We start from the raw sequence: 27469 nt of genomic DNA on the forward strand, positions 1-27469 counted from the left end.
GGAGGTCCTGGTGATGTCAAGGAACTATGACGTGATTGGAATAACAGAGACTTGGTGGGATAACTCACATGACTGGAGTACTGTCATGGATGGTTATAAACTGTCAGGAAGGACAGGCAGGGCAGAAAAGGTGGGGGAGTAGCACTGTACGTAAGGGAGCAGTATGACTGCTCAGAGCTCCGGTACGAAACTGTAGAAAAACCTGAGTGTCTCTGAATTAAGTTTAGAAGTGTGTGCAACAAGAGTGATGTAGTGGTGGGAGTCTGCTATAGACCACCGGACCAGGGGGATGAGGTAGATGAGGCTTTCTTCCGGCAGCTCACGGAAGCTACTAGATCGCATGCCCTGATTCTCATGGGTGACTTTAATTTTCCTGATATCTGCTGGGAGAGCAATACAGCAGTGCATAGACAATCTAGGAAGTTTTTGGAAAGCGCAGGGGACAATTTCCTGGCGCAAGTGCTAGAGGAGCCAACTAGGGGGGGCGCTTTTCTTGACCTGCTGCTCACAAACCGGGAAGAATTAGTGGGGGAAGCAAAAGTGGATGGGAATCTGGGAGGCAGTGACCATGAGTTGGTTGAGTTCAGGATCCTGACACAGGGAAGAAAGGTAAGCAGCACGATACGGACCCTGGACTTCAGGAAAGCAGACTTCGACTCCCTCAGGGAACGGATGGCCAGGATCCCCTGGGGGACTAACATGAAGGGGAAAGGAGTCCAGGAGAGCTGGCTGTATTTCAAGGAATCCCTGTTGAGGTTACAGGGACAAACCATCCCGATGAGTCGAAAGAATAGTAAATATGGCAGGCGACCAGCTTGGCTTAATGGTGAAATCCTAGCGGATCTTAAACATAAAAAAGAAGCTTACAAGAAGTGTAAGGTTGGACATATGACCAGGAAAGAGTATAAAAATATTGCTCGGGCATGTAGGAATGATATCAGGAGGGCCAAATCGCACCTGGAGCTGCAGCTAGCAAGAGATGTCAAGAGTAACAAGAAGGGTTTCTTCAGGTATGTTGGCAACAAGAAGAAAGCCAAGGAAAGTGTGGGCCCCTTACTGAATGAGGGAGGCAACCTAGTGACAGAAGATGTGGAAAAAGCTAATGTACTCAATGCTTTTTTTGCCTCTGTCTTCACTAACAAGGTCAGCTCCCAGACTGCTGCGCTGGGCATCACAAAATGGGGAAGAGATGGCCAGCCCTCTGTGGAGATAGAGGTGGTTAGGGACTATTTAGAAAAGCTGGACGTGCACAAGTCCATGGGGCCGGATGAGTTGCATCCGAGAGTGCTGAAGGAATTGGCGGCTGTGATTGCAGAGCCATTGGCCATTATCTTTGAAAACTTGTGGCGAACGGGGGAAGTCCCGGATGACTGGAAAAAGGCTAATGTAGTGCCAATCTTTAAAAAAGGGAAGAAGGAGGATCCTGGGAACTACAGGCCAGTCAGCCTCACCTCAGTCCCTGGAAAAATCATGGAGCAGGTCCTCAAAGAATCAATCCTGAAGCACTTGCATGAGAGGAAAGTGATCAGGAACAGCCAGCATGGATTCACCAAGGGAAGGTCATGCCTGACTAATCTAATCGCCTTTTATGATAAGATTACTGGTTCTGTGGATGAAGGGAAAGCAGTGGATGTATTGTTTCTTGACTTTAGCAAAGCTTTTGACACGGTCTCCCACAGTATTCTTGTCAACAAGTTAAGGAAGTATGGGCTGGATGAATGCACTATAAGGTGGGTAGAAAGCTGGCTAGATTGTTGGGCTCAACGGGTAGTGATCAATGGCTCCATGTCTAGTTGGCAGCCGGTGTCAAGTGGAGTGCCCCAGGGGTCGGTTCTGGGGCCGGTTTTGTTCAATATCTTCATAAATGATCTGGAGGATGGTGTAGATTGCACTCTCAGCAAATTTGCGGATGATACTAAACTGGGAGGAGTGGTAGATACGCTGGAGGGGAGGGATAGGATACAGTAGGACCTAGACAAATTGGAGGATTGGGCCAAAAGAAATCTGATGAGGTTCAATAAGGATAAGTGCAGGGTCCTGCACTTAGGACGGAAGAATCCAATGCACCGCTACAGACTAGGGGCCGAATGGCTAGGCAGCAGTTCTGCGGAAAAGGACCTAGGGGTGACAGTGGATGAGAAGCTGGATATGAGTCAGCAGTGTGCCCTTGTTGCCAAGAAGGCCAATGGCATTTTGGGATGTATAAGTAGGGGCATAGCAAGCAGATCGAGGGACGTGATCGTTCCCCTCTATTCGACATTGGTGAGGCCTCATCTGGAGTACTGTGTCCAGTTTTGGGCCCCACACTACAAGAAGGATGTGGATAAATTGGAGAGAGTCCAGCGAAGGGCAACAAAAATGATTAGGGGTCTAGAACACATGAGTTATGAGGAGAGGCTGAGGGAGCTGGGATTGTTTAGTCTGCAGAAGAGAAGAATGAGGGGGAATTTGATAGCTGCTTTCAACTACCTGAAAGGGGGTTCCAAAGAGGATGGCTCTAGACTGTTCTCAATGGTAGCAGATGACAGAACGAGGAGTAATGGTCTCAAGTTGCAGTGGGGGAGGTTTAGATTGGATATTAGGAAAAACTTTTTCACTATGAGGGTGGTGAAACACTGGAATGCGTTACCTAGGGAGGTGGTAGAATCTCCTTCCTGAGAGATTTTTAAGGTCAGACTTGACAAAGCCCTGGCTGGGATGATTTAACTGGGAATTGGTCCTGCTTCGAGCAGGGGGTTGGACTAGATGACCTTCTGGGGTCCCTTCCAACCCTGATATTCTATGATTCTATGATTAATAGTATTTCATAATCTGTAGAGCTGGTTGAAACTTGGACACATTTATTTATGACTAATTTTTTGTCAGTTGGTTGGGGGAAAAACTGGCAAATAATTATCCATGAATATTATAGGGACCATTTCTCTTATTCATTTTGCTTATGGACACAAACTCTTTGCAAGAAGACAAAGTTAAGGATCTGTCAAACCTCTGTACTACCTGTATTGCTATATGGATCAGAAACCTGGAGCCGCTAACAGGCAGATTGAAGCAGCTAGAGACATTCCATATATGCTGTCAGCACCAAATCCTGAGCACAAAGTGGTTTGACATTGTGCAAACTATCACAATGTTGCAAAGATCTGGCCTTCCTTTGATTGCTCATTATATTTAAAAAATAAATAGCAGTGTTGCATGCTTATGCCAGGGGGAGTATACCCCGTAATAGGCAGGAAAGGGTTAATCCCACAAAGGGCTGGATTAACCTTTTGTGGGCCGGCTCTAAACATATTTGTGGGCCTCCATGGAAGCAATGTCACTGGCATGGGGGGTTCCTCAGAGCAAGGGGCCAGCCAGGGACAATGGGGAACGGCATGGCAGGGGCGGTCCCGCTCCACCCAGCCCAGTGCGAGGGCACTATTTACAAACTGGCAGTTGCCGGATGCACACTCAATCAATCCCCTGTGCTGCCAGCATGCCCCTTTCCCTCGGGGGTGAGTCCATGCCATGCCACACAGCCCCCCTGCCCAACACAAACAGCCCCTGACTCCCTTTAGCCAGAAGCCCCCCTGGACCCACCACGCCCAGCACCCCCCACAGACCCTGCCACAAATGCACAGCACCCTGCACACAACCTCTGCCCAGCACCTCCCTGCCCACTGCCCCACCACAGCTGCCCAGCACCCCACACAGAACCCCCACTCCCTTTTGCCCCAACACACACATCTACCCTGCTCCCTCACAGCCCAGCACCACCCCAGACCCCCCAGAGACACCCTCCCCCACACCCTGCCTCCTGGCCGCACTCACCGGCCCTCCTGGGAGGTGACTGTCTGCTGGGCTGAGCCAGCAGCGCAGCCAGGGCTGGTCCCGGGGCAGGGAATCGCTCTGTTCCCTTGGGAGTGGTGTGATCAGCCAGGCCAGGGCCTGCCCTAGCCAGGCTGCCTCAGGACCCCTTGCCTGGAGGGGCCCGGCCAAGCCCACCCTAACATCGCTCCCCACCTGGCTGAAACTGGCCAGGCTTCTGCACCACTCCCAGGCGGCTCAGCTCCGGGGAGACAGGCAGGGACCCACAGGTGGTGGGAAGCAGAGACTGCCCAGAGCCAGAGGTGCACTGGGGTCTGGCCACGGGGCAGAGAGGAGCAGGCAGGTGGGGCCAGGGGGCGGAGAGGAGCCCTTGGCCGGCTGGCGGGCAGGCTGAGAGGAGCAAGTGGTGGTGGTGGGTGGGAAGCCAGTGGTCTGGCAGGGTTTCAGGGCGCAGTGCAAACGGATCAGGCTGGGGCCCCTTCTGAGCATGGGCCCAGCTCTATAGTCGCAGTGGCGCCATTGTAAATCCGGGACTGATCCCACACTATGGGTGGCAGAAGTCCTGCCCTCTACACCAGATTGGGCATGCTCCAAATGCTGCATTAGTATAACAGAGAGCAGCCCAGCTCATTCTGGGCTGACTGCTGGGGGAAGAAGGGTGCTTCGTGGAGGCTCCAGCCTGGGAGCTGCTTCAGCTCCTGACTGCAGAAACCAGAGAGTCTGAGGCCCAGACCAGAGACCAGTTGCCCATGGCTAGTCAACAGGAGATGGAGTCCTAACAAGTTACCTGTGCCAAGGAGCTTGGAGACCCCGATGATGCATGGACCCTGGCTTCAGGACACATGGTAGGAAGTGGCCCAGGGGGTTTGGAATGAGTGGTACCTCGCACCAGAAGAAAGTCCATGTGTTGTGGAAGGATCCCTGCTGACTAGGTGGTGATCATGCTCACTGCTGACAGGGCCCTGGGCCGGGACCCGGTGGAGAGGGAGGGGCTGGGTCCCACTATCCCCATGCTGCCACCCATCCCTCGCTCGCTGACTACTTCTTTGACTCTGGCCAGTAGGCCACATAGCCCTGGCCCCAGGGCAATTGTATTGACTCTGACCACTAGGCTACACAGCCCTGACCTCCAGGGCAGCTGTACTGAGACTGGCCACTGGACTTCTCTGTCCTGAACCTAAGGACTGCCCTTTTGAATTGGACCATTGGGCATTATCATGGTGTGGCCCGAGACAGTCGGGTAGACTGCAACTGCGGTGTCAGCACACCCACCATCCACCTCAACAGGAGACGGGGCATGCATACACCACCACATGCTCTTCAGCCATGTTGCAGGATGGACAAAAACACCCCAACACACAGGTGCTCTCAAACTTTGCTGCACACCCTTACCCTACCTGTCACTGCCCATGGGGCTACCTCAAAGATTGGTGGATTTGCAGGATTGAGCCAGATCTGGGATCTTCACTACATATCACATGGTGTGATGCCTTAGTCACTCTGGATGGTGCAATGGTCCTTAGTAGACAATGTGCATTTGATGATCTAATGATCAGTTTCATCTGGACCCTAATTATTTGCTTTCTGGTTCTGGAGCACAGTGTTGTTGTTTTGATTTATAGTATTGCAAAGAAATGTTTAGATTGGTTTTGTTTTGTTTTTTCTTCAATGTAATATAAAGAAATCTGATGGAAACAATTATATTCCTGTTGGAATATGTTGTCATCCCTACCTTTTTTGTCTACCTTGTAGTAATGGTGCCTTTTACATCTAATTTACAGTGAACCTTTGTGAACCACTCAATGACATCACTTACTTACCCACATTCACATTGGAATTTTACTTCTACTGTCCATAATCAGCTGACAGAACCATTGGCTTCATTATGACCACTCACAAATGCTTGAGTTTTGTTTGGAGAAAAATGGACCATTAAAGGGCAATTCCTTACCATAGGGCCTGGCTTGAGTAGCCAGGTCAGATGCTGGGCTGATGTATGGGTGGAAATGGGGAGATATTTTTCAACAAAGCCTCCGGAGGCTACTTTAGTTTAGCCATGTCCTGCCCTGCTATCTTTAGTGGACTCCAATGCAGGGAGTGAGTTCTATGATATTCCTAGGGTGCCCCCTCCACTTTCAGCCCCTTTTCTTGGGCCAGGGATTCGTGCTTGTTTGCAGTGCACAGTGTGCAGGCACATGTGTCCGGGGTACAGACTTGTTGCTTAATGTCTCTTGAGTACTGATTTAGCAGTAGAAATGTTGAGGTAATTTTTTATTGTATTTTTCTATGCTGTTGCCATTTTTCTCTTTTGTTGCTCAGATCACCTCTTCTGAGCTGCCTGATCACACCTGATTATTCCTTTCACTATTTCTCTTCTGTTTCTTTACTCCTTCATTATCCTTGCTCATTGTCTTGCCCTGAGTCTGAGGGAGGGCTGCATTCCAGGGTGCTCAAAAAAAAGTTCTTTCTATAACAAAATTACTGACCCCGCACAGAATCGTCCCTGTTATGAAACGGGTCAGGTGAAAGACACATAGTTCAACTTGCAGATTTCTCTGGAGCACGTGGATTCTGTGTGTAAGCTCTCATTCTGTCCTAATGTCCACTAGCTCACAAGAGATGAGGATCTAGCTCTAAAAATAGCAGGTTACAGCTGGCAGAGAGAGTTTTGAAAACTGCATGATTATTTTGATAATAAACAGGGTACTTTTTTTTTCCATGCCTAGGATTCCAGCAGGGTAGCAGACAAAAATTGCTCTTTAGCCAAGGTCAAATTGTGTTGGAATCCAATGAATGGTACATGTATTCTTGGTAAGTACATTTCACTAGAAGATCTCAGAACTGAAGCGTATTTAAAGCATCATTCAGTTCATTCATTTAGAACCAGGTAGGCACTGGCACCTTTTAAAATTTTGGTGCTGTCTGAAACGTTGTTCAAATTCTGCTGCAAATAGCAAGCCTTTAACTGGATTCTTGGTGTCGGCAATCGTGTGTGTGAATTATGATGACTTTTTATAGCCTCTTCAGCCAAGTGTGCATTTCCCCAGGGTAGCTGCCCTCTTAAGTCCAGTGCCCTGGTAAAAATTCGTATTTGGCCCTTGATTCTGCAACAAGCCCTACATAGACATACCCCTGCATCTACATAGTGTCCCATTAAATTGAATGGGCTCTGTATGGGTGCTGGAGTTTGCCCACGTGGAGCTCATTATTGGATAGAGGCCCATCTTATTGTAGCCCCCATCCAGTTTCAAATAGACGCAGTATTTCTCACTTCCAGACCTAAACTCTTGTATGGTATAGCTCTGCACTGCTAAACAAAGGTGGCTGCAATTCAATGGTGGGTGTTTCTAGTGGTTAACTTTGAAAAGCATATGGAGATATAAAACAGTATATGCATGTGTGCTAGCCAGGCTATCTCATATAGGACTATCAACTTGTAACATTGCCAGATCTCATCTGGAAACATGGATACTGAAGGCATTACAATTTGTCACTTCTTTCACCACTTTGAGAGAGCCTGGACTGATAACTACACATAAACAGAGTCAGCTGTCAGAAGTAAATAGCTGATGGGTATAGACTATTATATCTGTGTGTGGTACAGACCCATACATATGTACAGAAGCAATATTTTTATTTTTAAAGAACATAAAATGCACTCATTTCTATAGAATATATTCAGAGGTCAAAACTTTGATAGTAATTCCCAACTTGATAGCTAATGCTGACAATGAACTTGCTCTTAGAAGGGACAATAGTAAATCATTCTAGCCCCAAAATGTAGGTTTTGCAAGAAAAGGTTTAACAAAATTATTAGAATATTTGTTTTACTGTTCACTTACATATAAATTTAATATCCATCCCATTTTGCAAACTCAATCACAGAAAAATTGCACTAGTGCAAGCAAAAACCAGACTATCCAATTTGAAAGGCAAAAAGTAAACAAGGATTTTAAAATTGTTTTAATAATAATATAAACTATTACCAGTAACAAAGATTAAGGGATTTTGAAGCATATGTATCTGTGTGCACAGAAATCTTAGTTCTGGCATTTCCAAACTGAGTGTTTAAGTTTGCAGCTTTAACCATTTTTAATGGTGGGATCACATCTCCTGCCAACATAGCTACCGCTGCTGGTTGTGGGTAGTTTAATTATGTTGACAGGAGAGCGCTCTCTCTCTCTCATCACCATAGTGCAGCTACACAAGAGATCTTAGAGCAGTGCAGCAGCATTGGTACAGCTGTGCTGCTGTAAGGTCTCTAGCATAAACGTAGCTTCAATCTCCTAGTTGGTTTCCATTCCCAGCTTGTGTAACTGGTCTTGAAGTACAAGGCGTTGCTCAATAAAGGGTTGTGAAGGCCACAGAACTCTATTACCAATAAGTAGAAAAAGTGAGTCTAGGAGTCCTGGGTCCTTGGCTTCTAGCCCAGTGAACTTTCCCTTAGGCCAAATGATATTTTGATACAGGAGGTGGGTAATACATTTTGCCAGAGGTTCAGCTGTGTGTGGTATGCTGCAGCAGGACTCCATGGCAGTGTGTTCATTGTTGGAATACTGAGGGACTTTGATGAAGTGAGCTGTAGCTCACGAAAGCTTATGCTCAAATAAATTGGTTAGTCTCTAAGGTGGCACAAGTACTCCTTTTCTTTTTGCAAATACAGACTAACACGGCTGTTACTCTGAAACCTGAGGGAACTTTACTGGTCAGTATCTAGCAAGCTCTACTTAGCAAAACACAGATGGGAAAGGGGAATTATTAACAGCTTATAACTGCCCAACATGCATGAGAGCAGCAAAAGGCACCTTCCTGATCCCAACATCATCTGCTGCTCTTCCAAGTTCCAGATGCAAATCATGGAAGCACTAGTGCTCCCCCGTTCCCCGCAAACAAACAAAAAGCAACTGTAAAATTTAGGTGCTGGGAAAAATTAGGCAACCTGAATAGGGGGCCACTATGGCTCCCTCTATATATAAACTTAGTATGCTATAAATTAGTGCTTTCCTATGTGGGGAAACTAGGGTACAATATACTAACTGCCACCCGTCTTGATAGGTCACTGGGATAGCTGCATAGCAGCAGCTAGTGGGCCTGAAGCTTAGTGCTTGTGGTGTTTAAATGGCTGATCTCTCAAACCATTGGGGGCAAAAGATCGATCTGGCTTTAAGATTAAACTCGATGAAGTTTATGGAGGAGATAATATGATGGGATAACATGGTTTTGGTAATTAAATATTCATGGTAGATAGGCCCAATGGCCTGTGATAGGATATTAGATGGGGTGGGATCTGAGTTACCCAGGAAAGAATTTTCTGTAGTATCTGGCTAGTGAATCTTGCCCATATGCTCAGGGTTTAGCTGATTGCCATATTTGGGGTCAGGAAGGAATTTTCCCCCAGGGCAGATTGGAAGAGGCCCTGGAGGTTTCTCGCCTTCCTCTGTAGCATGGGGCATGGGTCACAGGTCACTTGCTGGAGAATTCTCTTGTCCTTGAAGTCTTTAAACCATGATTTGAGGACTTCGATAGCTCACACATAGGTGAGAGGTTTTTTGCAGAAGTGGTGGGTAAAATTCTGTGGCCTGCGTTGTGCAGGAAGTCAGACTAGATGATAATAATGGTCCCTTCTGACCTAAATAAAAATATCTATAAGTAGTTCAAACTGAAGACAATCTCAGGACTGAGCCCTATGATTATAATTTCCTAGCTTGTCATGTAAATAGTAAAGTGGTAAGTCTCATGTCTTCTCTCAAATAATTTCATAGCAAAAAACTTTTGTAGCTGTCTACATAAAGCACCTCAAGACAAAGGGTTTTTTTGTTAAAAAAAAGTTTATTTTCCACAAGGAAGAGCAATAGGAAAAATTAAGTTGTTTTCCACTTTTTTTCTGAAATCAGTCTACAAGAACATATTCAGCACCAAACTGAAAAAGTACAAACAGCCATAGAATATAATCCATAAAGCAAACATTTAATATTGCACTTTGTTTCTCTTAACATTTTGGATTTTACTCATTTTTTTCCTAATTCAAAAATCAGGAATCTATCTTGAATACTGGGCTAACAACTGTGAAGCTCATGTTTTAGATCAGGAATTGACCAATATTTATATAACAAGAAGAAAATAATGCCTCTAAAGAATTGCGTAAAATACTTTAATGGAAATGACTGTCATTTTTAGAACTTTGAATCTGATCACACTTTGATGCAGTGCCAATTATGATATTGGTCAATCCTGCTTTGTATGTCATTTTTCATTATATTGTGATAAGTATTTAATGCTATGCATATCCAACAATTGTTCCCTAGTCTGTTTCAAACAAACAAAAAAGGAAAAAAAGAAAAAAAAAAAAGGAAAAACCACCAAATGCCCTTTTATGCCAACAAACCCATCAGTTTTTCTTCCTTTTTGTGGCGGAGGGACATTCAAAAAAATGGTCTAGTAAGATTAAAAAAAATATTCACTCAACTTCCTTATTATCCAGCATACTAGTTTGCCTGCTGAAGCCCAAACCCTTTAACTGAATCACTTAAAACGTGACTCATATTTTCACTGGGTTTTTTTCACCCTGTCATTTTAAACATGAAGTGTTTTCCATGTTTTTATAAAGGCCACTTATGGAAAAGCCTATTTTGTTTTTTATAAAGCCTTAAAAGCAAGACAGCATTCCATCATTCCACCATGCCAGAGACTTAACTTTTATCTTCAACCACTTTGTATTACATGGCATTAAATGACAGAATAGACATGAATGTTAAACAGCCAATCCAAGAAACACTACTTTTGTTAAAAATCGTGCTTGAATTCTTTCTGAAAAAAGTTTATTCGTGAACAGCTTTTGCAAATGAACCTACAAAATTCTTAGTGCCTACATCCGGATACTTGTGCTAATGGGCAGAGAACCATTGGATCCTTGTCCCAAATACTCTTGACAGTTTACCCCTTTCACGTTGTGCAGGGTGGAAGCCCCCAGTCTTCAAGTAGTTGAAGTTTTCTACATATAATGTGGCTGTACAGTTACAATCCTTTTGCTTGGCTACATGCTTTAGGTTTGAGGGCATGAAAGGGAATGCAATCATCAAGGCAAATCTCTGCTAGCTAATATTCTAGTAGGGCTGGTAATTTTGATATCCTGGCCCAGTTTCATTTTTGAGAATCTTTTATTGTTTTACAATTTTGTAAACCCTGAAGATAAACACAATACAAAGTGCACAAAAAACTGAGCTATTTCACCAACCCTATACTCTTCTTGCACTTTAAAATATACTTTTAGACTAGAAATTCACTATATATGTATAGATTTGGTGATTAAGTAACTATGTATAAAAATAAATTCAATTTCCCTTTCCACCCTCACTGGTTGAGAAACCTCACTATGAATCATGGACAGTACATTACTATTTCTTGTTTTAAACTCTTCCTTAACTGCTGGCTGGTGTCTGCTGGTGCTGCCTTCTTTTAAGCTTCAAAAACTTGACCAATCTCTTCTGAAGTTGCAGAAAGATAAAAAGGGTGCATTTGTTACTTATGGGCATGTCCCTTTTCTAAATCCCCCTCTCAAATAAAAACCAAAGGGAAAAAAAAAACAAACAAAAAGTAACAGTACAAAACAAACACACAGCTCTCCAAGGGTTTGGCAAGTGATGAGTTCACCTGAGATTAAGTGATTTTAGGCAGTCTGTAACAAAATGCTTCTTTGCGGTAATAGTAGAAAGGCAACAAATTCTTAAGAAATCAAGAAGGTATACAATCTTGCAGAAGTCTATTATTCTCCTTCTGTTTTTTTCCCCCATATAACTGTTGCTTATCTACTACAGTAGGCTGCAAAACATACAGCAAGAAGGATTGGCTTGAAGGCATTTGATGTTCGTAAATAAATCCACAGCTGAAGAGGTGATACACGATCAGTCTACTAGGACAATTCTGAGCATGTGCATATGCAGGTAAAGTCCAGGCTACATTAAATTAAAAGAAAAAAAGTCAGTGCATTTGTCATCTTAAAGTTTGTTTTCAAAGCTTTCTTTTTGCTCCTTGTTGTGCAGACCACAAACAAGTTAGAAGGGGTAACAGTCCAGCATAAAATGAGAAAAAGCTGTAGTGACACTGAACCGCACAACATAAGAAATGTGCATGTGCAAATTTTCAAATCAGAAGAGGACGTCATCCCTCTTTTACAACATGGTGAGTGTTCTGACACATTACCATAGGCTAATAAGGCTGCTCCTAGTTATGTGCCAGTATTTAAAGGGAAAAAAGCTCAGGTCTTCAAGCATGTGGAGCAGTCCTATGATGTTGTAGGCTTCAAAAGCATGGTCACAGGTTGTTTTCACGTATTCACCGTTTTACAGGCAAGAGCAATACCACTTCCTTTGAAAGTATATCTCTGATGTGACGCCTTGATCCTCAACACGGCAGAGATAACGACTAAAAATCCAAATCAACTCAGCTAGTGAATAATTCCTTCAACGAGAGGGACAAGATGGTCTATCATCTGTGGGCTGATCTGGGTTTGGATCAATCTGAATGGAAGGAAAAAAAATAGAAATTTAATTTACAACTTAAAAAAAAGTTAAATACTGTGCCCAATCTAAAGGTCACTAAAGTCTATAGAAAGTGACTAGCTGACTGACTATAATGAACTTTGGATCAGGTGACCAATGTCCCATATTAGCAGGAAGCAGCGGCCAACACATCCCTTGGTCTGCGCCGCTTCCCGCAGCCCCTATTAGCCTGGAGCGGCGAATCGTGGCCACTGGGAGCTGTGATCGGCCAAACCTGCGGATGCGACAGGTAAACAAACCGGCCCGGCCCACCAGGAGGACTTACCCTGGCAGGCTGCGTGCCAAAGGTTGCCGATCCTTGATGTAAACAATGAAAATTATTGGATTAAAAAAAACCCATTACACAGTGTCATTAGTAAGGCACAAGCAATTTTCAGTTATTTGAAATGTGCTGAATAGTTTGCTTAAATTATATTTTATATATGAAACAAACACTTCTTGCTAATGCTATCATTGAATATTACTCATGAACTTATACTGATGTACTCCACTGATTTATCAAATGCAGACATTTTGCTTGAAAAAGCAGAGAAATTATCAGTAAGTCATTTCAGTTTTGGTCAAAAACTATTTTAGAACAATTTGACAGTTAACCAATTTCCGCCATTGAGGTGTTTCAAGATCATGTAGCCTTGCTCTCCCTGCTTCTCATTTTTTGTAACATACTATCTTGAAAAGAAAAACTGAATGCCTGATTTAGTTATCTTACATATATATTTTAATGTACAGTATTGCCACCTGTCACTACTATTTAAGAAATGGAGTCAAACTTATGACCTTTCGAAAAAAATCTCACTAGGTGCCTCTCTGCATATATAGGCAACTAAATATCTATGAAAATCTGGCTTTGAGCTCCTTTCATGAAAAATGGATCAACAATACCCAAATCAATAGTGGATCAAAATCCTTGGTTTGGAGTCTTCAGCATTACAAATCAAAACACCGCTGATTTGTTAGTATTCCAGGTATGGAGTATTACCATTCTACAATCTAAACTAATAATGTAGAATTGACAAAAGTACAGCTAAAGAAGGTAACATGTTAACAAAGGATAAAAGTATTTGTGCAGAATAAAAGAAGAATAGTTTTCCTTCTTGCAGTTACAAACATCACTCAACAGACACAGATACTGTCTGCTCATTCCAGGGTGTTTTATAAAGCTTAAAATCCATCCCAAGTGGCATTGAAGAATCTTGTATTTAAGGCAGATTTTAAATCAGCCTGAGCCAAGCATGTCACTTCTCAGCTGGAAGCTTTATTCTACAAAAGTGGATTCTGATTTATGAAAGCCCTGCATCAGAGGGACTACAGAGAATAGGAAGAGACAAGCCAAATAGCCAGCATTAGCTGACCTGAGATGGCAGGCAGAAAAACTAATTTGAAGGAGGTATGAGATATTCTGGACCTAAACAATGTTAAATGCTTTCCAAATCAACAAGAAACCAAAAAAAAGTCAACTCAGTACTTGAATGGTAACCAACCAAAAGAATTAAAACTGTAATCACAGGCCTAGTGCTGTGGCTAAGTTTACCTAGTGCTATGTCCAATTAGGCCTAACTGGCCAAACTGGAATCACATGTTAGTAATCCAATAAAAGAAAGTAACCAATACAGCCCTGCCCCCTTTCCTATCAAACTATGGTTTTCTACATACTATTGAAGTACCTACTGATAGTCAAAGGACATATTACAAATGTAATTGTATTGTAAACCTGATTCCAGTATAAAAATCAGTATTTTGGATAATTTGCAAAAAAATTGATGGAATTAGCCCCTAAGAGACTAGAAGCCCCTTGGCAGACACTTGTGCTAACACTCAAGAGATCCGAAGCATACATAAAACTATCACACTGAATATACTACCTTTCAAACATGGTGAAAACTGAGGGTAGCCTACATCAAGGGATATAAGATGAAGACTGATGATATAAATATTTATTTGTCCTGGTTTACTATTAGACTCAAGGTTACTGGCCCAACAGAAACAAGAGTAAAAGTGATAAAAGAATAATCAGCTCACTCCAGTAAGAAATTTGAAAGACCATAAGGAATACCTCTCCTACTTACATTAGCGTAAGATGGGTGCTTGGGAGCTCTGGAAAAAAAAAAAAAAACAAAAAAAAACCCCAGGATCTATAGGACTAGGGCCAAAATTTTCTGAGCTAGATGTCTTAAGTTTAAGCTCTAAATCCATATGTAGGCACCTTGAAATAAAAAAAAAAAAAGTGGCCTGATTTCATTTTATTTAAGTAGAGATAAGAACTTGCAGCCACCACTTTATAGGCCAGATTATGCTGTCTGCTACACTGATGTAAATCTTCATTAGTCAGTGAAGTGAATGAAATACACCAGCATAATTCTGAAGTAAGTGAAAGAAAATCTTGCTCCATGTTTTTCTTTAGTGATTTATATTATTTTAGGGTGTAGAACACAAGTTCTCATTTTCTGCTTATTGAACTTTCTCCACTAGAATGGAGAATGCAAAAACGCAAAACAGACTGTTGTGGCTAACTGCATTTTTGTTTGCTTACCTCTGAATAGAGAGGTGGAGGCAGAAAACGAAACTCCTGGATATATGCAAATAATGGTCCTTGAAGTGCCCTCTCAAAATCATCACAAGCAGCTATGGGTACAAGGCTGGACTGCCTTTGCTCCTCTGTGACCACTTCTGCATAGCTAGGAGGTGCTGTAGGGAAAAGGTACACGCAATTCGAACAACAGTTCTTATGCATGTCAAAATACATAACGTAACAAATATTAAACTTTATAATTTGCACTAATAGGTAAAAGTGCTCAGTGAGAGGTGTTTTAGTTTGTCTTGTGTGCAACAACAGTCCATACTAATTAACTTAAAACTAAGAAAATAAGTTTACACTAAGACATGTTGAGAATTTTCATTTACTTTGGCTTGACTGTCTCCCTGAAATCCAAACAGGAAACCCCACATTTTCTATAAGGGGGAGCAGGGTAACCTCCATTCTTCTGGATCCCATACAGGGCCTCTCCATGAGCTGGGATTCATACTGGGAGCTGGGCTGAAGACTAGGTACACCCAAGGATGGAATGGGGATGCACATCATTCCCCCCTCCAGTCATGTGGAAAATCCCCATAAAAAAGGGAATATAGACTGTTACGTTTCCACAAAGCATCTGCTACCAAGGATCCTGGGGTCACAATGAGATCTTGGTAGCATAGCTGCAGTGAGCTGTGCTGCCGCAGACAGAGCAGGTGTGGAGGTACTCAAATTCCACACAGATGGCCCTGTCCTTTTGTACATCGTGTGCACTGATTCCATTGAACCTGCCAGTTGTTGGGGCAGATAGAAGAGGCAAAAAGGAACTCTAACCCCATGGTAGAATAATGTGGAGGGGATCTCAACAAGGTAGAAACCCTGAGAAGATTTCCTCTTGCCCTGTGTCTTTTACTGTGGGACTGGATTATCTAGGTCTTAATAAATCAGTGAAGTGTTAAGGTAAAAAAAAAAAAATCAAGGGAACAGTGAATTGTTTGGGAGTTGTATTGTCAAATTACCTTCAGGTCTTTCAGGCAGTGTCAGACCAAGCCAGTTCATATTCATGCTACACTGGCTGCTTACACTTGACGTTCTACTGCCAAATGGGTGTAGAGGAATAGTACCAATGACAAGTGGTAAATTAAGGAATAAATCCATTGCTCCAGGAATATCAACATACACCTAAAAAGTGACAGAAAGACCATGATTAAATCCTGAAACAAATGGTCTTTGAGGTTTTGTATGAGCCCTTTGTCTGATTTAGTGAGCTAAATTCTGCTCTAAGATCCACATGGGTCTTGCTTCTCTTCCTCCTTTTGGCTCAATCCTGAAAAGTGCTGACCTCCCTGAAGTCCAACCAAAATAAATGGAAGCTGAGGATTCTCATTATCTCTCAGCATCAGAGCCCAGCTGCACAAGTCTTTCGCTTACATTATATATCTGCTTAGCTGACAGGCAAATATTTTAAGATTTGCCCTGGTTCTAACCAATCACCCTTAGTAAATTTCCTGTTGTGACGTGCATTTGGAACTTAAACTATTCATTATAATGCAGCAAAGATTACTGCTGAAGATATGTAGGTTTCACAGCCAACTAGCTAAAAATATCTAAGTTTGTTTCAAACTTGTGTGGATGTCACCTTGAAAATTATTCATATCATATATGCTTTGAGACAATCTAAGCATTTTACTTACCATTAGTGAGTATTCTACACGGATTATACTACAGTCAAGGATAGAGGGGGAAACAGGTGGAATTTTCAACTGTTTGCCATTCCAGGTCTCTGTTTTCCCAGATGACAGGGATTCCCCACGCAAGTTGGCAACAAGCTGTTTTACTTCCTTCATTTTTCCTTTGGCATAGAATGCCTGTGTTTGGTAAATGGCTGCCTTTGGCACCACCATACGGGAAGAGCAGTTTTCAATCTCAGCAAAGATCTGAATCGATTCACCTGGAACAAAACCGAATTTCATATTATTCTTGTTATATCATATAGCAATCTGAACATGGTTACAATGGACCAGATGCTGCTCTTACTGAACTTACTGGCAAAACACCCATTGATTTCAAAAGAAACAGAATCATGCACAACATAAGCAAACAACACAAAATGTGCAGTTTATGTACTATAACAACTTGAAGACAGCTACTGCACGTTATGTTTTGATTAACACTATTCTCACAAGTACATATTATTTACATATGCTATACATGTAAAAGGGTACTTTTTTTTTTTTAAAAAAAGTCTTTTGGTTTTATAACTGTTCTGCTACGTACCTGGGGTGTAGCCCTTCCTTTCAATTTTGGCACTTAAGGATATTGGGCCTGAGGTACAAAACCAACAACAGAGAGTCTTTTCTTTTGTGCCTGCTTGGGGTGACTGCAAAAGAACAATAATAGATACCCATGATTAAATGTGGGTTCAGTGCAGAACAGAAGTAGCTCTGCATATCTTTTAGTCAACATAGAGAAATAACCATTGGAGTTTAAAGGCCAACTCTTGCTGCTTGTTTTACTCATGAAAATAGTCCTGTTCACTTCAATAGTATTATGTAAGTAAAGCAAGCAAGTTTTGTCCTAAAAAGTCATCCCTGCACTAGCGGTGGTAATTAACCAAAGAGCTACCCATGTCATGCTCATCCTCAACTCTGACTTAATTTAAATCAGAAAATACTGTATATGTGACGATTAGTGGTTTTTAGCCCATATTTCCACAACATACTGTCAGTATTACTTTCTATATAATAAACTGTAATTAAGACATATTCCCACATTCCATTTTACTTTTGCAAAATAAATAAAAAACCCAAACCTTGACTACTTGAATATTAACATTTCCTTTCCTTCTAGATTTATCCTGCTGCCATTCCCATCTAAATCAATGGTATTTCTGTTGTTGCCTTACATGAGATTAGGGTTAAGACCCTGATCCAAAGCCCACTGAATCATCTAAGAAAAATCAGATTTTTTTCATCCATACACAAAAGAAACCTATTTCAATGGACTTTATTTTATTGCCTACATTGCCATTTGAGCAAAAAAGAAAAGGGATTTTAGGCCAGATTGAAATGAGTGCCTCATGGAAAACATCTTAATGCAATATCCAAATAATTTAGTAAAATAAAATTTAAGAAAAATATTCTACAGAATAGTGATAATTTCTCCCCATTGGCAGACAATATCCATATTGAAGTTATGAATAATGCACTGTAGTACAATTTTACTTTGCATTTTTAAGTTAGCAGTCTGTTGTTGAAAGATTCATAGGAGTAACACTGCTTCTCAGAAAACAAATGATTCTTTATTAAATCAACAAAGAACAGTTAATACAATTTTCTCTTGAAAGAGAGATTTCATAGTTTATTATGTATGCAGTTCACAGCTTAAGTTAAATGTAGATAATTTAAAAATAAGCAACTCCAAGTACTTGAAATTAGTTTTCAAAATGTCAGCTATTATGAGTTGCTCAAATCTGGTATTTAAAGCATAGCTGCAGTTTAACGAGCATATTAGTAAAAATTGAAGATTTTGATGTTGTTTCAGTTATACTTTTTTTGTATGCCAAAAAAACAAAACAATCAGTAATTCTGTTAATTCTTACCAGTAATGAAGGAGTGTTGATATCTATATGTTCAAAGACTGTAAATTCCTTCTTTAATTTTACTGGTAAAAGCCAAGGCCTGTGCAATTCGGCTTTCACCCAATAGCGCACACTGCCATGTCTGCCTTCGAATGAGGTAGCAAGTGGTCTGTGCAGGACACAAAGGTCAAAATTGAGTAAATCTTTATACTCTCTTTCTAATAGTGATACAACTGATCAGAATAAGAATCAATAAGTTGTACTGTATTGTTTATGCTGCATAATATTTAAGCATAACTTATTTGCAAAGTTTCCATATTTCAAAAGGGATTAAGTTTGGGAGAAAAAATCTCTGTAGTTGAATTTTAATTCATTTTACAGTAGGTATGTTGAAATTTTCACTATTATCATAGGAATTTTGCTGGAACATGCCACCAGGATACATATTTCCTTTAAACTTACAAGAAGCTACTTTTAAATCTGGAATATATTAAGTTCTAGGACAAAGTAAGGCTAACAACTGTTTTAAAATTAGTATTAATTGCTCCAGTTGCTATCTGTGGTAGTCTATTTTGTAGATTAACTACTCTGGGTACAGTTTAATTGTGCCTACATTCCTATCGTGTCCGATTCTTCCTTATCTAGTTTAACCTCTTGTTCTTGTAGTTGACTTTAGCTCAAGACAACCTAGTTTAGACACTCCAAAAACCTACCTGACCAATCCCTATATTTCTCTAACATTCTAAAATAACTAAGAGCCTCAAATCCGCAGTATTCTGATTTCCTGAATTGTACTTCTGTATTTCTGTATCCTAGAATTTCACACAAAAAAAACAGGAATTAAACACAGCCTCACTGTCCTTATGCAGTGCTAGAGTAATTTCTTTCAACCTACAGTTTGACACCTATCTGCACATCTGAGAAGTGTGCTTACTTTTTCTCAGTGCTATTAAAACCCAAGTTGAAGGCTTTTATCCATCATTCCTGTTTCTTATCATCACCCTATTTTTTAGCACTTAACCAGTGAGTTTATACCATTTCTTGCTTTTTATATCTTTATACCCTCCACTTCACTATACTAAGTTACTCTTCAGGCTTTTATCAGTTCTCTCTTTCTAAAGTTCTTCATCATGAGCTAATTTCATGGCTGCTTTTAAGTCATTAACACGGGGGTGGAGGGAGTGGCGGGAGAGACTCTTTTGACCAGATCTTGTAATAATTTACTTTTCTTCCGTCTCAAACTCCTATATCTCCTAAGTACAGTACCACTGCTTTTGAACTCCAAACCTACTACTCAGGTTGTTCACTCATATCATGTTTACTTCTTGATTACTTTCCTAAAGTCTAGTCCCAATTACAGAATGGAAAAACATTTTTCGCAAAATGAGAACACACAAGCAGAGTCTGTGTAATACAGTTTGACAGATTTGAGTCGAAAGAACATTCTAGATATTGATAAATGATGTTCTCATCTGAGTGCCCAGTGCCTAGAATTCCAGAGGGGTCTTTTTGAATATGTTTCTAGTCATAGTATAGCATTTCCAACAGTATCACATTAGTCCAACTGAGCCTGAGAAGTGCTTAGCATCTGCAAGTTCCATCAAAGCCATAGGAAATGCAAGTGCTCAGCATCTCTAATAATCAGGCACTTCATTGGTTTTAATGTGGAAGTTAGAAAACCTTGGATAAATACTATGCAAGTTCGGATATCCTATCTCAATTACTTCTGTACTTTTGTTTTATATTGAAAGTCTCCATCTCTCTGCTTCTGTTTTTCCTGATCTTTTATGATCACTCTCTTTCTCTCTCTCTCTCATTACTTAGCATCCACTGATATTTGAGTTAAGCCTGTGATGTTGAAATCTCCTGTGTATAAATAATTTCAGATCTCCCATATTTTTTGTCATATTTGCATTTATGTACATTTTAGCATTTTCTAAGAGGGACATCCCATTTCCTTGTCTAGATTACATTTTGTTAAAGTATTAACATTGCCTGACCCAATATTGTTCCCTGCTATCTATCCATCTGCTTGTTTCTACCCTGCTTTCCGCATAACCACCCTCTTGGAATATATATGTCCCTTTGCCCCCATTTACTAGTCTAAACTTTCAAAGGTGTCTATCCCCATCTGTTTAGATGTAGTTCACTCTGTCACATCTGTTCCAAACAAACCCAAACAGATCAGTATTAAATTATCTTATCACTAACTCTGCTTATCTACAAGGCTCCAGTAGAACCTGGATTCAGCAGGAAGTGATAGCAGAAACTTTGCAGGGTCCAGTGGTCAACTGGTTTCTTTACCTTCTGTATAGCGAGTAAAACATTGCATGGTATGACCAAATGGCACACATTACATTTGCAACAGCTCACAAAAGGAAATGATTGCTTCCCTTCAATTAATAGCCCTAATATTCAAAATGTTGCCACTTAGAATAAAAATAACCTCTTTAATAGTTTAATAGGACTATGTTCTTGTAGCATGTTTTAGTGGAATCCCTACCACCATTGAAAAGGGTTTTATTTTTTTTCATTTTTTCACAACTGGAATTTTCCATAGAGTGCTTGTTTTCATAAGGGTATGTATTTCAACATTATTGCATACAGCATTGGTATTACATGTGGTACTTACGTCTGTGGAAGCTCAAAGCTGAATGCATATTCATGCCTTCCTGAATGAATAGTGTTGAGGCCTTCTTCAGAATTGTCATCATCTAGAAAGGAAAAACACAGTACGTTATTCCATCTGTTAACTTTTTACACACCACAGTATATTACATAGGTTTCTTGTTTGTATTGTAAGGGATTAACATCTAAACTCTTAAGAATGGTGATATTTCTTACTAAGATACAATCTATTTGGATTCAATAAAACAAAAAATTGTTAAATATAGGCAACACGTTTAGAATCTGTTTACATAAAAGCATATTAGCCACAATTTTAATAGACAATATTCTTGATTTCAACGTAGGCTTGGCTATGACTATTACAATTCCAGCGTCTATTTAAACATATTACAAAATTATAATGGGAATCACTTTTCAAATAGAATTTCTAGGTGTCTTAAATGAAATAGCTTAATGATATTCAAAAAGTAATCCCATCCTATACTGAATATGGAGTCTGCGCCAGAAGATTAAATTTAGCAATTCATCTTCCTTTTATTTCCTACCTAGCAACAGACTTCAGAACTTAGACTCAAATAATATCCTGTTCTGTAAAGAGATGTGGGAAGTACTAGCAAAATCAAAGGGTGTGGAAGGGTGGCTACCTACTGCAAAATAATCAGCATTGTTTAAAGCCAGTCCATCTGAAATGTTTAACTTTAGATAGGTATTCAGGGAGGATCAGAGTTTTCCTTGTTCCAGAAAAGCTGACCTTCCTTGTTCTTATCTGTGATTCAGTGATGTTACACTGGAAGTGCTAGCAAATTGTATTTTACTGTGAACTATAAAACTTGAGAAACAGCCAAATTTTTCATTTTGAGGGGAGCCTATTTTAAATATAAATACTTAAATGCAAATTAAGTGAGTTGATAGGCTGTGGCAAATACAGATATACCTGATTGATAGCTCCCCCCCAAAAAGGGGGCAGAAAAAGAGAGAGTCCTTCACACCCCTGCACTCTTGACTTCCACTTTACCAAAAGTGGTATGAAAAAGGTATAATATCTACAGGATCAGATCATCTACACCTACTAAGGGAGATTTATGCACATCTCCAGCATTCAATGTCCCAGAAACTGCATCCTAGATTTTCACAAGGGCATTTTAGTCTTTATCCTTTTCTATTTTTTAATCATTTCCTGGCACTGAAGTTTCTCTCCTTCTCTTCCTTTCTGCCAGCTCAGCACTCCCATTGAGTCTCAGCAGCAGCAGCAAAGCTGTGGTAAACAAGTGCTGAGCTGTCAATCACAGACCAGACTAGAGCAGGAGAGGACCGGCCTAAACCGGCGCGAGCAGCTCCCCAGCCAGCCAGCCGCTCATATACATACCGTATACATTACACGAGCGCGTTTGCTCAGCACCTCCCCCACGCGCAACCCAGCTTGGCAGGCCGGGGGGGGCCGCCCCTTGCCCGGGCTTCTGCTCCGCCCGCTGCCTGGCAGCGGCGTGCCGTGCTCCTTGCCTGCGGGGCGCCCAGTGCCGCCTCCCCCCACGGGCCGGGAGGGACCCAAATCCCAGCCCACACCACGCGGGCCGGCAGCTAAACTGCAGCCCGGCTGGGCCCCGGCGCCCCACTAACGCCACCCTACCGGCCGGGCTCCCCCGCCGGCCTCCAGCCCTGCGGCTCGGGGCTTTCAGAGCCGGACGCTGGTTCGCCAGGGCGAAGCGTGGGCAGGGGGCGCCGGAGCAGGCCCGCGGGGGTGGTGGTGGGGGATTTGCTTCTCCTCCCTAATCCCCCACCCCCATGTGGCCTGGATCACTGGGCGCCCCCCGATCCGGACCCGCCAGCCCGGGACTAAGCCACGCGGGTCGCTGTACTCAGGCTAGAGCCGCTCCAGTCTCGGCCTCCCGCCTGCCCGGGGCCGAGGCCCTGCTAGCAGCGCAGAGCGGGTCTAGCCCGAGGGGCCGCAACCGGACCAGCCGCCGGGGGGGGGGGGGGGAGGGGAATCTCTGCCACCCTCCGCACGGAGAACGGCTGCATTAAGAGTGAGACTGCGGGGGAAGGCCCGATCCTGCTCCCACCGTGGAGCCTCTCAGTTCCCCGGGGACCTGGCCCCGATCGCTCCGCAGCGCTGGGGAGAGGGGGCCTGGGCCCCGGGAGGATTCCAGCCCCAGCGAGCAGCCACCGCACGCTGCGACCCGGGACTAACTGGAGCCTACTAGCTACGTCCTCGTCCGCCTCCGCCGCCGCCGCCGCCACCCCTGCTCCACCCGGCTTCCCTCCCTCCAATTAGCGGCTGGCATCGCCTTAGCAACAGGCTAACAAACGCCACTAGGCCAATGACTGAGTGAGCACTGGGCGTGGTCTCTATTACCAGGCTAGGCTGAGAGGTGCCGCCAGAGCTAAATCTTTGAAAGTCCCTTTCCAGTCAGCGCAGAGTAGCAGCAGTCCCTGGCTGAGCTGCACAGGGAGCGGATAGCTGAGCTGCTTCAAGCTCGCAGTGTAAGTGAATGCACAAATCACCGGCGTTTACGCAAACACACACTGCGCTTATCTACAAGTGCTTCTCATTTGCAGAGCTACTCCACCTTCCGTCTCCTGCTTCCCATCCAAAAATAGAGGTATGTGAATGGTACTGGTGGAGAGACACCTGAGGTATATAGTCACACATGCAAAGTCATTCTTGCTTTTGAAACAGCCATTGGGAACCTCTGTGGACATACTTGTGATCATAGACTCTGCTCTGAAGCATGCATATATTTTTGCACTTCTCTGTGACGGGGGTGGGGAATTCTGGGATTGCAAATAGGGGAGAAGGCAAATGCACTTTGCATGCATGAAATGTTTGCACGGTAGGAAGATAAAGAGCCTTTTACCTCTATGCCTCTACCAATTACATCTACCTGCTTCCTCCATGGTAACTGAAACCCTTTCCATGGCTGTGTAAAATATTTGATCTAGGGTCAGTGCAACATACACTATATAACTTCTTTACTGATATTTATTTCTTAGGGAGGGAAGAGGGAAAATACCCTACTCATACACTCATCTCTGCAGCAAATATACTGCATATAGATGTAAAGAGAGAACAGCAGAAAATTACATGAACACTTCTAACATCATTTTCTTGTGCTAGGAATTAAGTCATCGCCATCACCTGACGCGTGTAAACCAATCTGCTAAGAGGAGAATAAGCACCCCCTCCCACTCCCCAGTACTGGTCCCAAACAGGATTGAACCGCTTCTAACAAAGGGTGGAAACTTCAGAAAAACAAGCTTAGTCTCCTATACTTCCACAATGTAACCATCCAAACAATAGATGAACAATCTGAAGACCCACTCCTCTCTTGAAAATGCTTTATTCCCTTTTCCTAACCTAAATTAGACCCTTTTCCACAGTACTTTTCATTTCCATTTGGGCTAGCACAGTAGGTTTCATTGAATGCAGGTTCCAGAACTCCCTAACTTAGCAATGATGGCCTAATTATATAATAATGGACTCTAAATGGCCTTTCAGACAGACTTCTTTACAGCTGTCTCACTGACATTTAGTGTATAAAAAAATTCAGGTATTTTATTAACTTTTGTTTAAAGCAAAGGGAAAAAAACACACGTGGAGTGCTGACTGCATATGTCAAAATAAACCACATGGAATCCTTTATCTGCCAACAATTATCCATCCTTGAAGGATTATCAATATATAATTTGAAAATTGGGATTGTTTCCGTAAATGTCAAAAGCAGAATTCTATGCATTCATTATATCTCAGTATGTATGATGAGATTACCAAAAAAAACCCAACCACCCCTAAATAATTTACATCTGATTTCTGCTCCAGTTTTTCTTAATCCCTAGGGAGGCAAAAGCCTCCTAATGTCTAATCAGATCCATAGGACAAAAGTGTTTTTACATTAAAAAAATGAAATCCCCATGCATTGGAAGTGCGTATGAAAGAGGCTCTGTTTAAGGGCAGGTAGTTGGAAAAAGTCTTGTTTGTAGGCACTTTGCAGATGCACCTCAATGCAGTTTTAACAGTAAATGTCCGTATAATCAAAATCTAAATCCCACAAAGAAGCATTGCACTTTTACTTTCGTATTTGTTCTGGCTTTTAATACCTATACATTTAAAAATAAACAGGTTGTAATAACTAACAAGATACAAAGCCGTACCCTCTTGCATCCAAAACGACTGTATATAATTTTAACCAATGTAATAAAATGACTTACCTCTTTCGTGCCCAATTAAGATGTCTTTATGGTTGAAATATTCTACTTCTTCAGTGTAATTCTGTGTATAGGCAGTGTTGGATCCAGCATTTCTAGATTCTGTCCAGCGTACTTTTGCATGTCCTCTTGCATGAATTTTAAGAGATTTTACTCTGATTTCCCCAGTAACTTCTAAATTGACCCTTCCTGAGACTGTGTCCCCACTAGAATAGACGGGAACATTGCTGTCATTGAGACAGTCAAAGCTTATTGTCAAACTCTTCACCTTTCCCAGCACCATGTTTTATAACAAAGTCTATAAAAATATATTGTAAGAAAAAAAAACAACGGAAGTCAAGATCTCATATGAAATGTGATCTTCACTTTACACTGATCGATACTTCTGCCGTGCAAAAAGCTTGCAGGCAGGATCAGTGTATTCTCTACAAACACTTCATTGGGATTGCTAAAAAGTAACAGCACTAGATGCTGTTCACAGCTACTATCCAGCTCTGTGGTCTCTCTACAAAGACGGGCTGGTTGCAGCCTGCCAGCTCACTTAAGACTAGCTTTGTGAAAAACAACCGGAGTGCGCATGAGCGGGCCGCTGCTGCTTCCCTTATAGGTGTAGCATAGAAGACGAGCCTGCTGTGGAGCAGAAGCTAGTGTCCTCTCCATTGTGTGTCTCCCCTGATGGGCTCGCTACCCTAAACTCTTTTAACAAGCCCTGCAGATTAGTACCAAATAACCTCTAATAGCAGGCGTGCAGCATTTTATTATGGCAGTAAGGATAGGGGAAAGAGTGGGCTGAGAGCCAGAGCTTCAAACAGCAGATTAAGGACACAGCCACAAGCCCAAACCTCCTAAAGCATTTGCTTCTGGGTAATGCTGTGCTGGAATGGGGGTGAGGGAATTTGGACAGAAATAAGGCACATATTGGGGGTCTGGGACATCCTTCATCCCAAAGAAGAGATTTTGGCTAGTTCATTTAATTCATCTGGTGCATTCCAGAAGGCAAAATATTTGCTCTTCAGTTCAGAGTATTTCAATGAGCCAGGAATAAAAGTCAATCTTGACAGTAATGGTTTAGCACCAGCCAGAGAGTGGGATGAACTCCACCAGCATCAGCGAAATCCCTCTTCCATCCTTCCCATTCAGTTCAATCTGGTGCTGGAGACCAAGAGAAGAACCCCACATAATTTCAACCTATTCCCCTGGTGATTTCTCTGACCACTCCTGCAATTTAAAAAAAAAGTTGATTTTTAACAGGAAAAGGGAGCCTCCGTGCTTACCCCTTACACACAATTAGGTCAATTACAGACACAATCTACAATTTTCATTCAGATTATTTCTACTTCTGTGTCCTGTGCCACCTGTAGGAATACAGCTGAGTTTAAAATCCCCCAAAAAGGTTTGGCATGAGTTTATGTATCAGACAGATTTTTTTAAAAATAAAGATTCTATGAGAACTGGTGCAACTTGATATATAGATGAAAGAACAGAAAGTTTAAAACACTGACTTCTGAAATTAAGCAAAGCCTTCCACATATCTTGCATGGATTCAAAAAAATATAGCACATTTGTGTGCTAAAAGACTTCAAAAAAGCAACCCGAAACATAAGCATCAGGCATGCCTTAATTAGTGCATCTAAAAGCATTGTGCAAAACAACTTTTTAAACATCAAGCAGGGTGAAGTTTTTATTGTCACATTTTAAAATGTATTTGTAATACAGTAACATTTGATTGCAGGGGGGGGGGGGGGGGAGAGAGTAGGGGGAATATTGCCATTGCTTGACCAAATTGTCTAGATTAAATTAAAGGCTACATTTCTTTTTCTAGTCCCTTGTTTATTGAAATAAGCATTTCAGCGTGATATGTAATTTAAATGGTTAATGTTAAACAGATTAATATGTTTCAGAGTAGCAGCCGTGTTTGTCTGTATTCGCAAAAAGAAAAGGAGTACTTGTGGCACCTTAGAGACTTACAAATTTATTTGAGCATAAGCTTTCGTGAGCTACAGCTCACTTCATCGGATGCTTATGCTCAAATAAATTTGTTAGTTTCTAAGGTGCCACAAGTACTCCTCTTCTTTTTTAGATTAATATGTGTTGACAGTTATATTGCTCTGGTTCTGTGAATTATGTATCTAAAATAAAGTTCAGAGAAACAGCTTCGCTTTGTAGCATTGTGCCTATATTATT

At 42.0% G+C, this 27469-nt stretch overlaps 1 protein-coding gene across 3 annotated transcripts; it reads right to left on the minus strand.

Moving 5' to 3' along the window:
- Positions 1-9613: 9613 nt before the first annotated feature.
- On the minus strand, positions 9614-25808 carry ARRDC3 (arrestin domain containing 3). 3 transcript variants are annotated; one of them, XM_077817183.1, is made up of 8 exons: positions 25289-25806; positions 21087-21168; positions 18476-18623; positions 17152-17254; positions 16569-16825; positions 15894-16056; positions 14893-15047; positions 9614-12320 (listed from the first exon to the last, which is right to left on the minus strand). In XM_077817183.1, the coding sequence occupies exons 1-8, from the start codon at positions 25566-25568 to the stop codon at positions 12264-12266; spliced, it is 1245 nt and encodes a 414-aa protein (XP_077673309.1). In that variant the 5' UTR covers positions 25569-25806; the 3' UTR covers positions 9614-12263. The 3 variants fall into 3 exon arrangements, with proteins under 3 accessions (XP_077673309.1, XP_077673311.1, XP_077673310.1); XM_077817185.1 differs by lacking the exon at positions 18476-18623 and having other exon boundaries at positions 25289-25345; XM_077817184.1 differs by lacking the exon at positions 9614-12320 and having other exon boundaries at positions 14905-15084; positions 25289-25808.
- Between the last annotated feature and the right edge of the window lie 1661 nt (positions 25809-27469).

The sequence above is a fragment of the Eretmochelys imbricata genome, chromosome 5, assembly GCF_965152235.1.
Source record: "Eretmochelys imbricata isolate rEreImb1 chromosome 5, rEreImb1.hap1, whole genome shotgun sequence".
NCBI lineage: Eukaryota > Metazoa > Chordata > Testudines > Cheloniidae > Eretmochelys > Eretmochelys imbricata.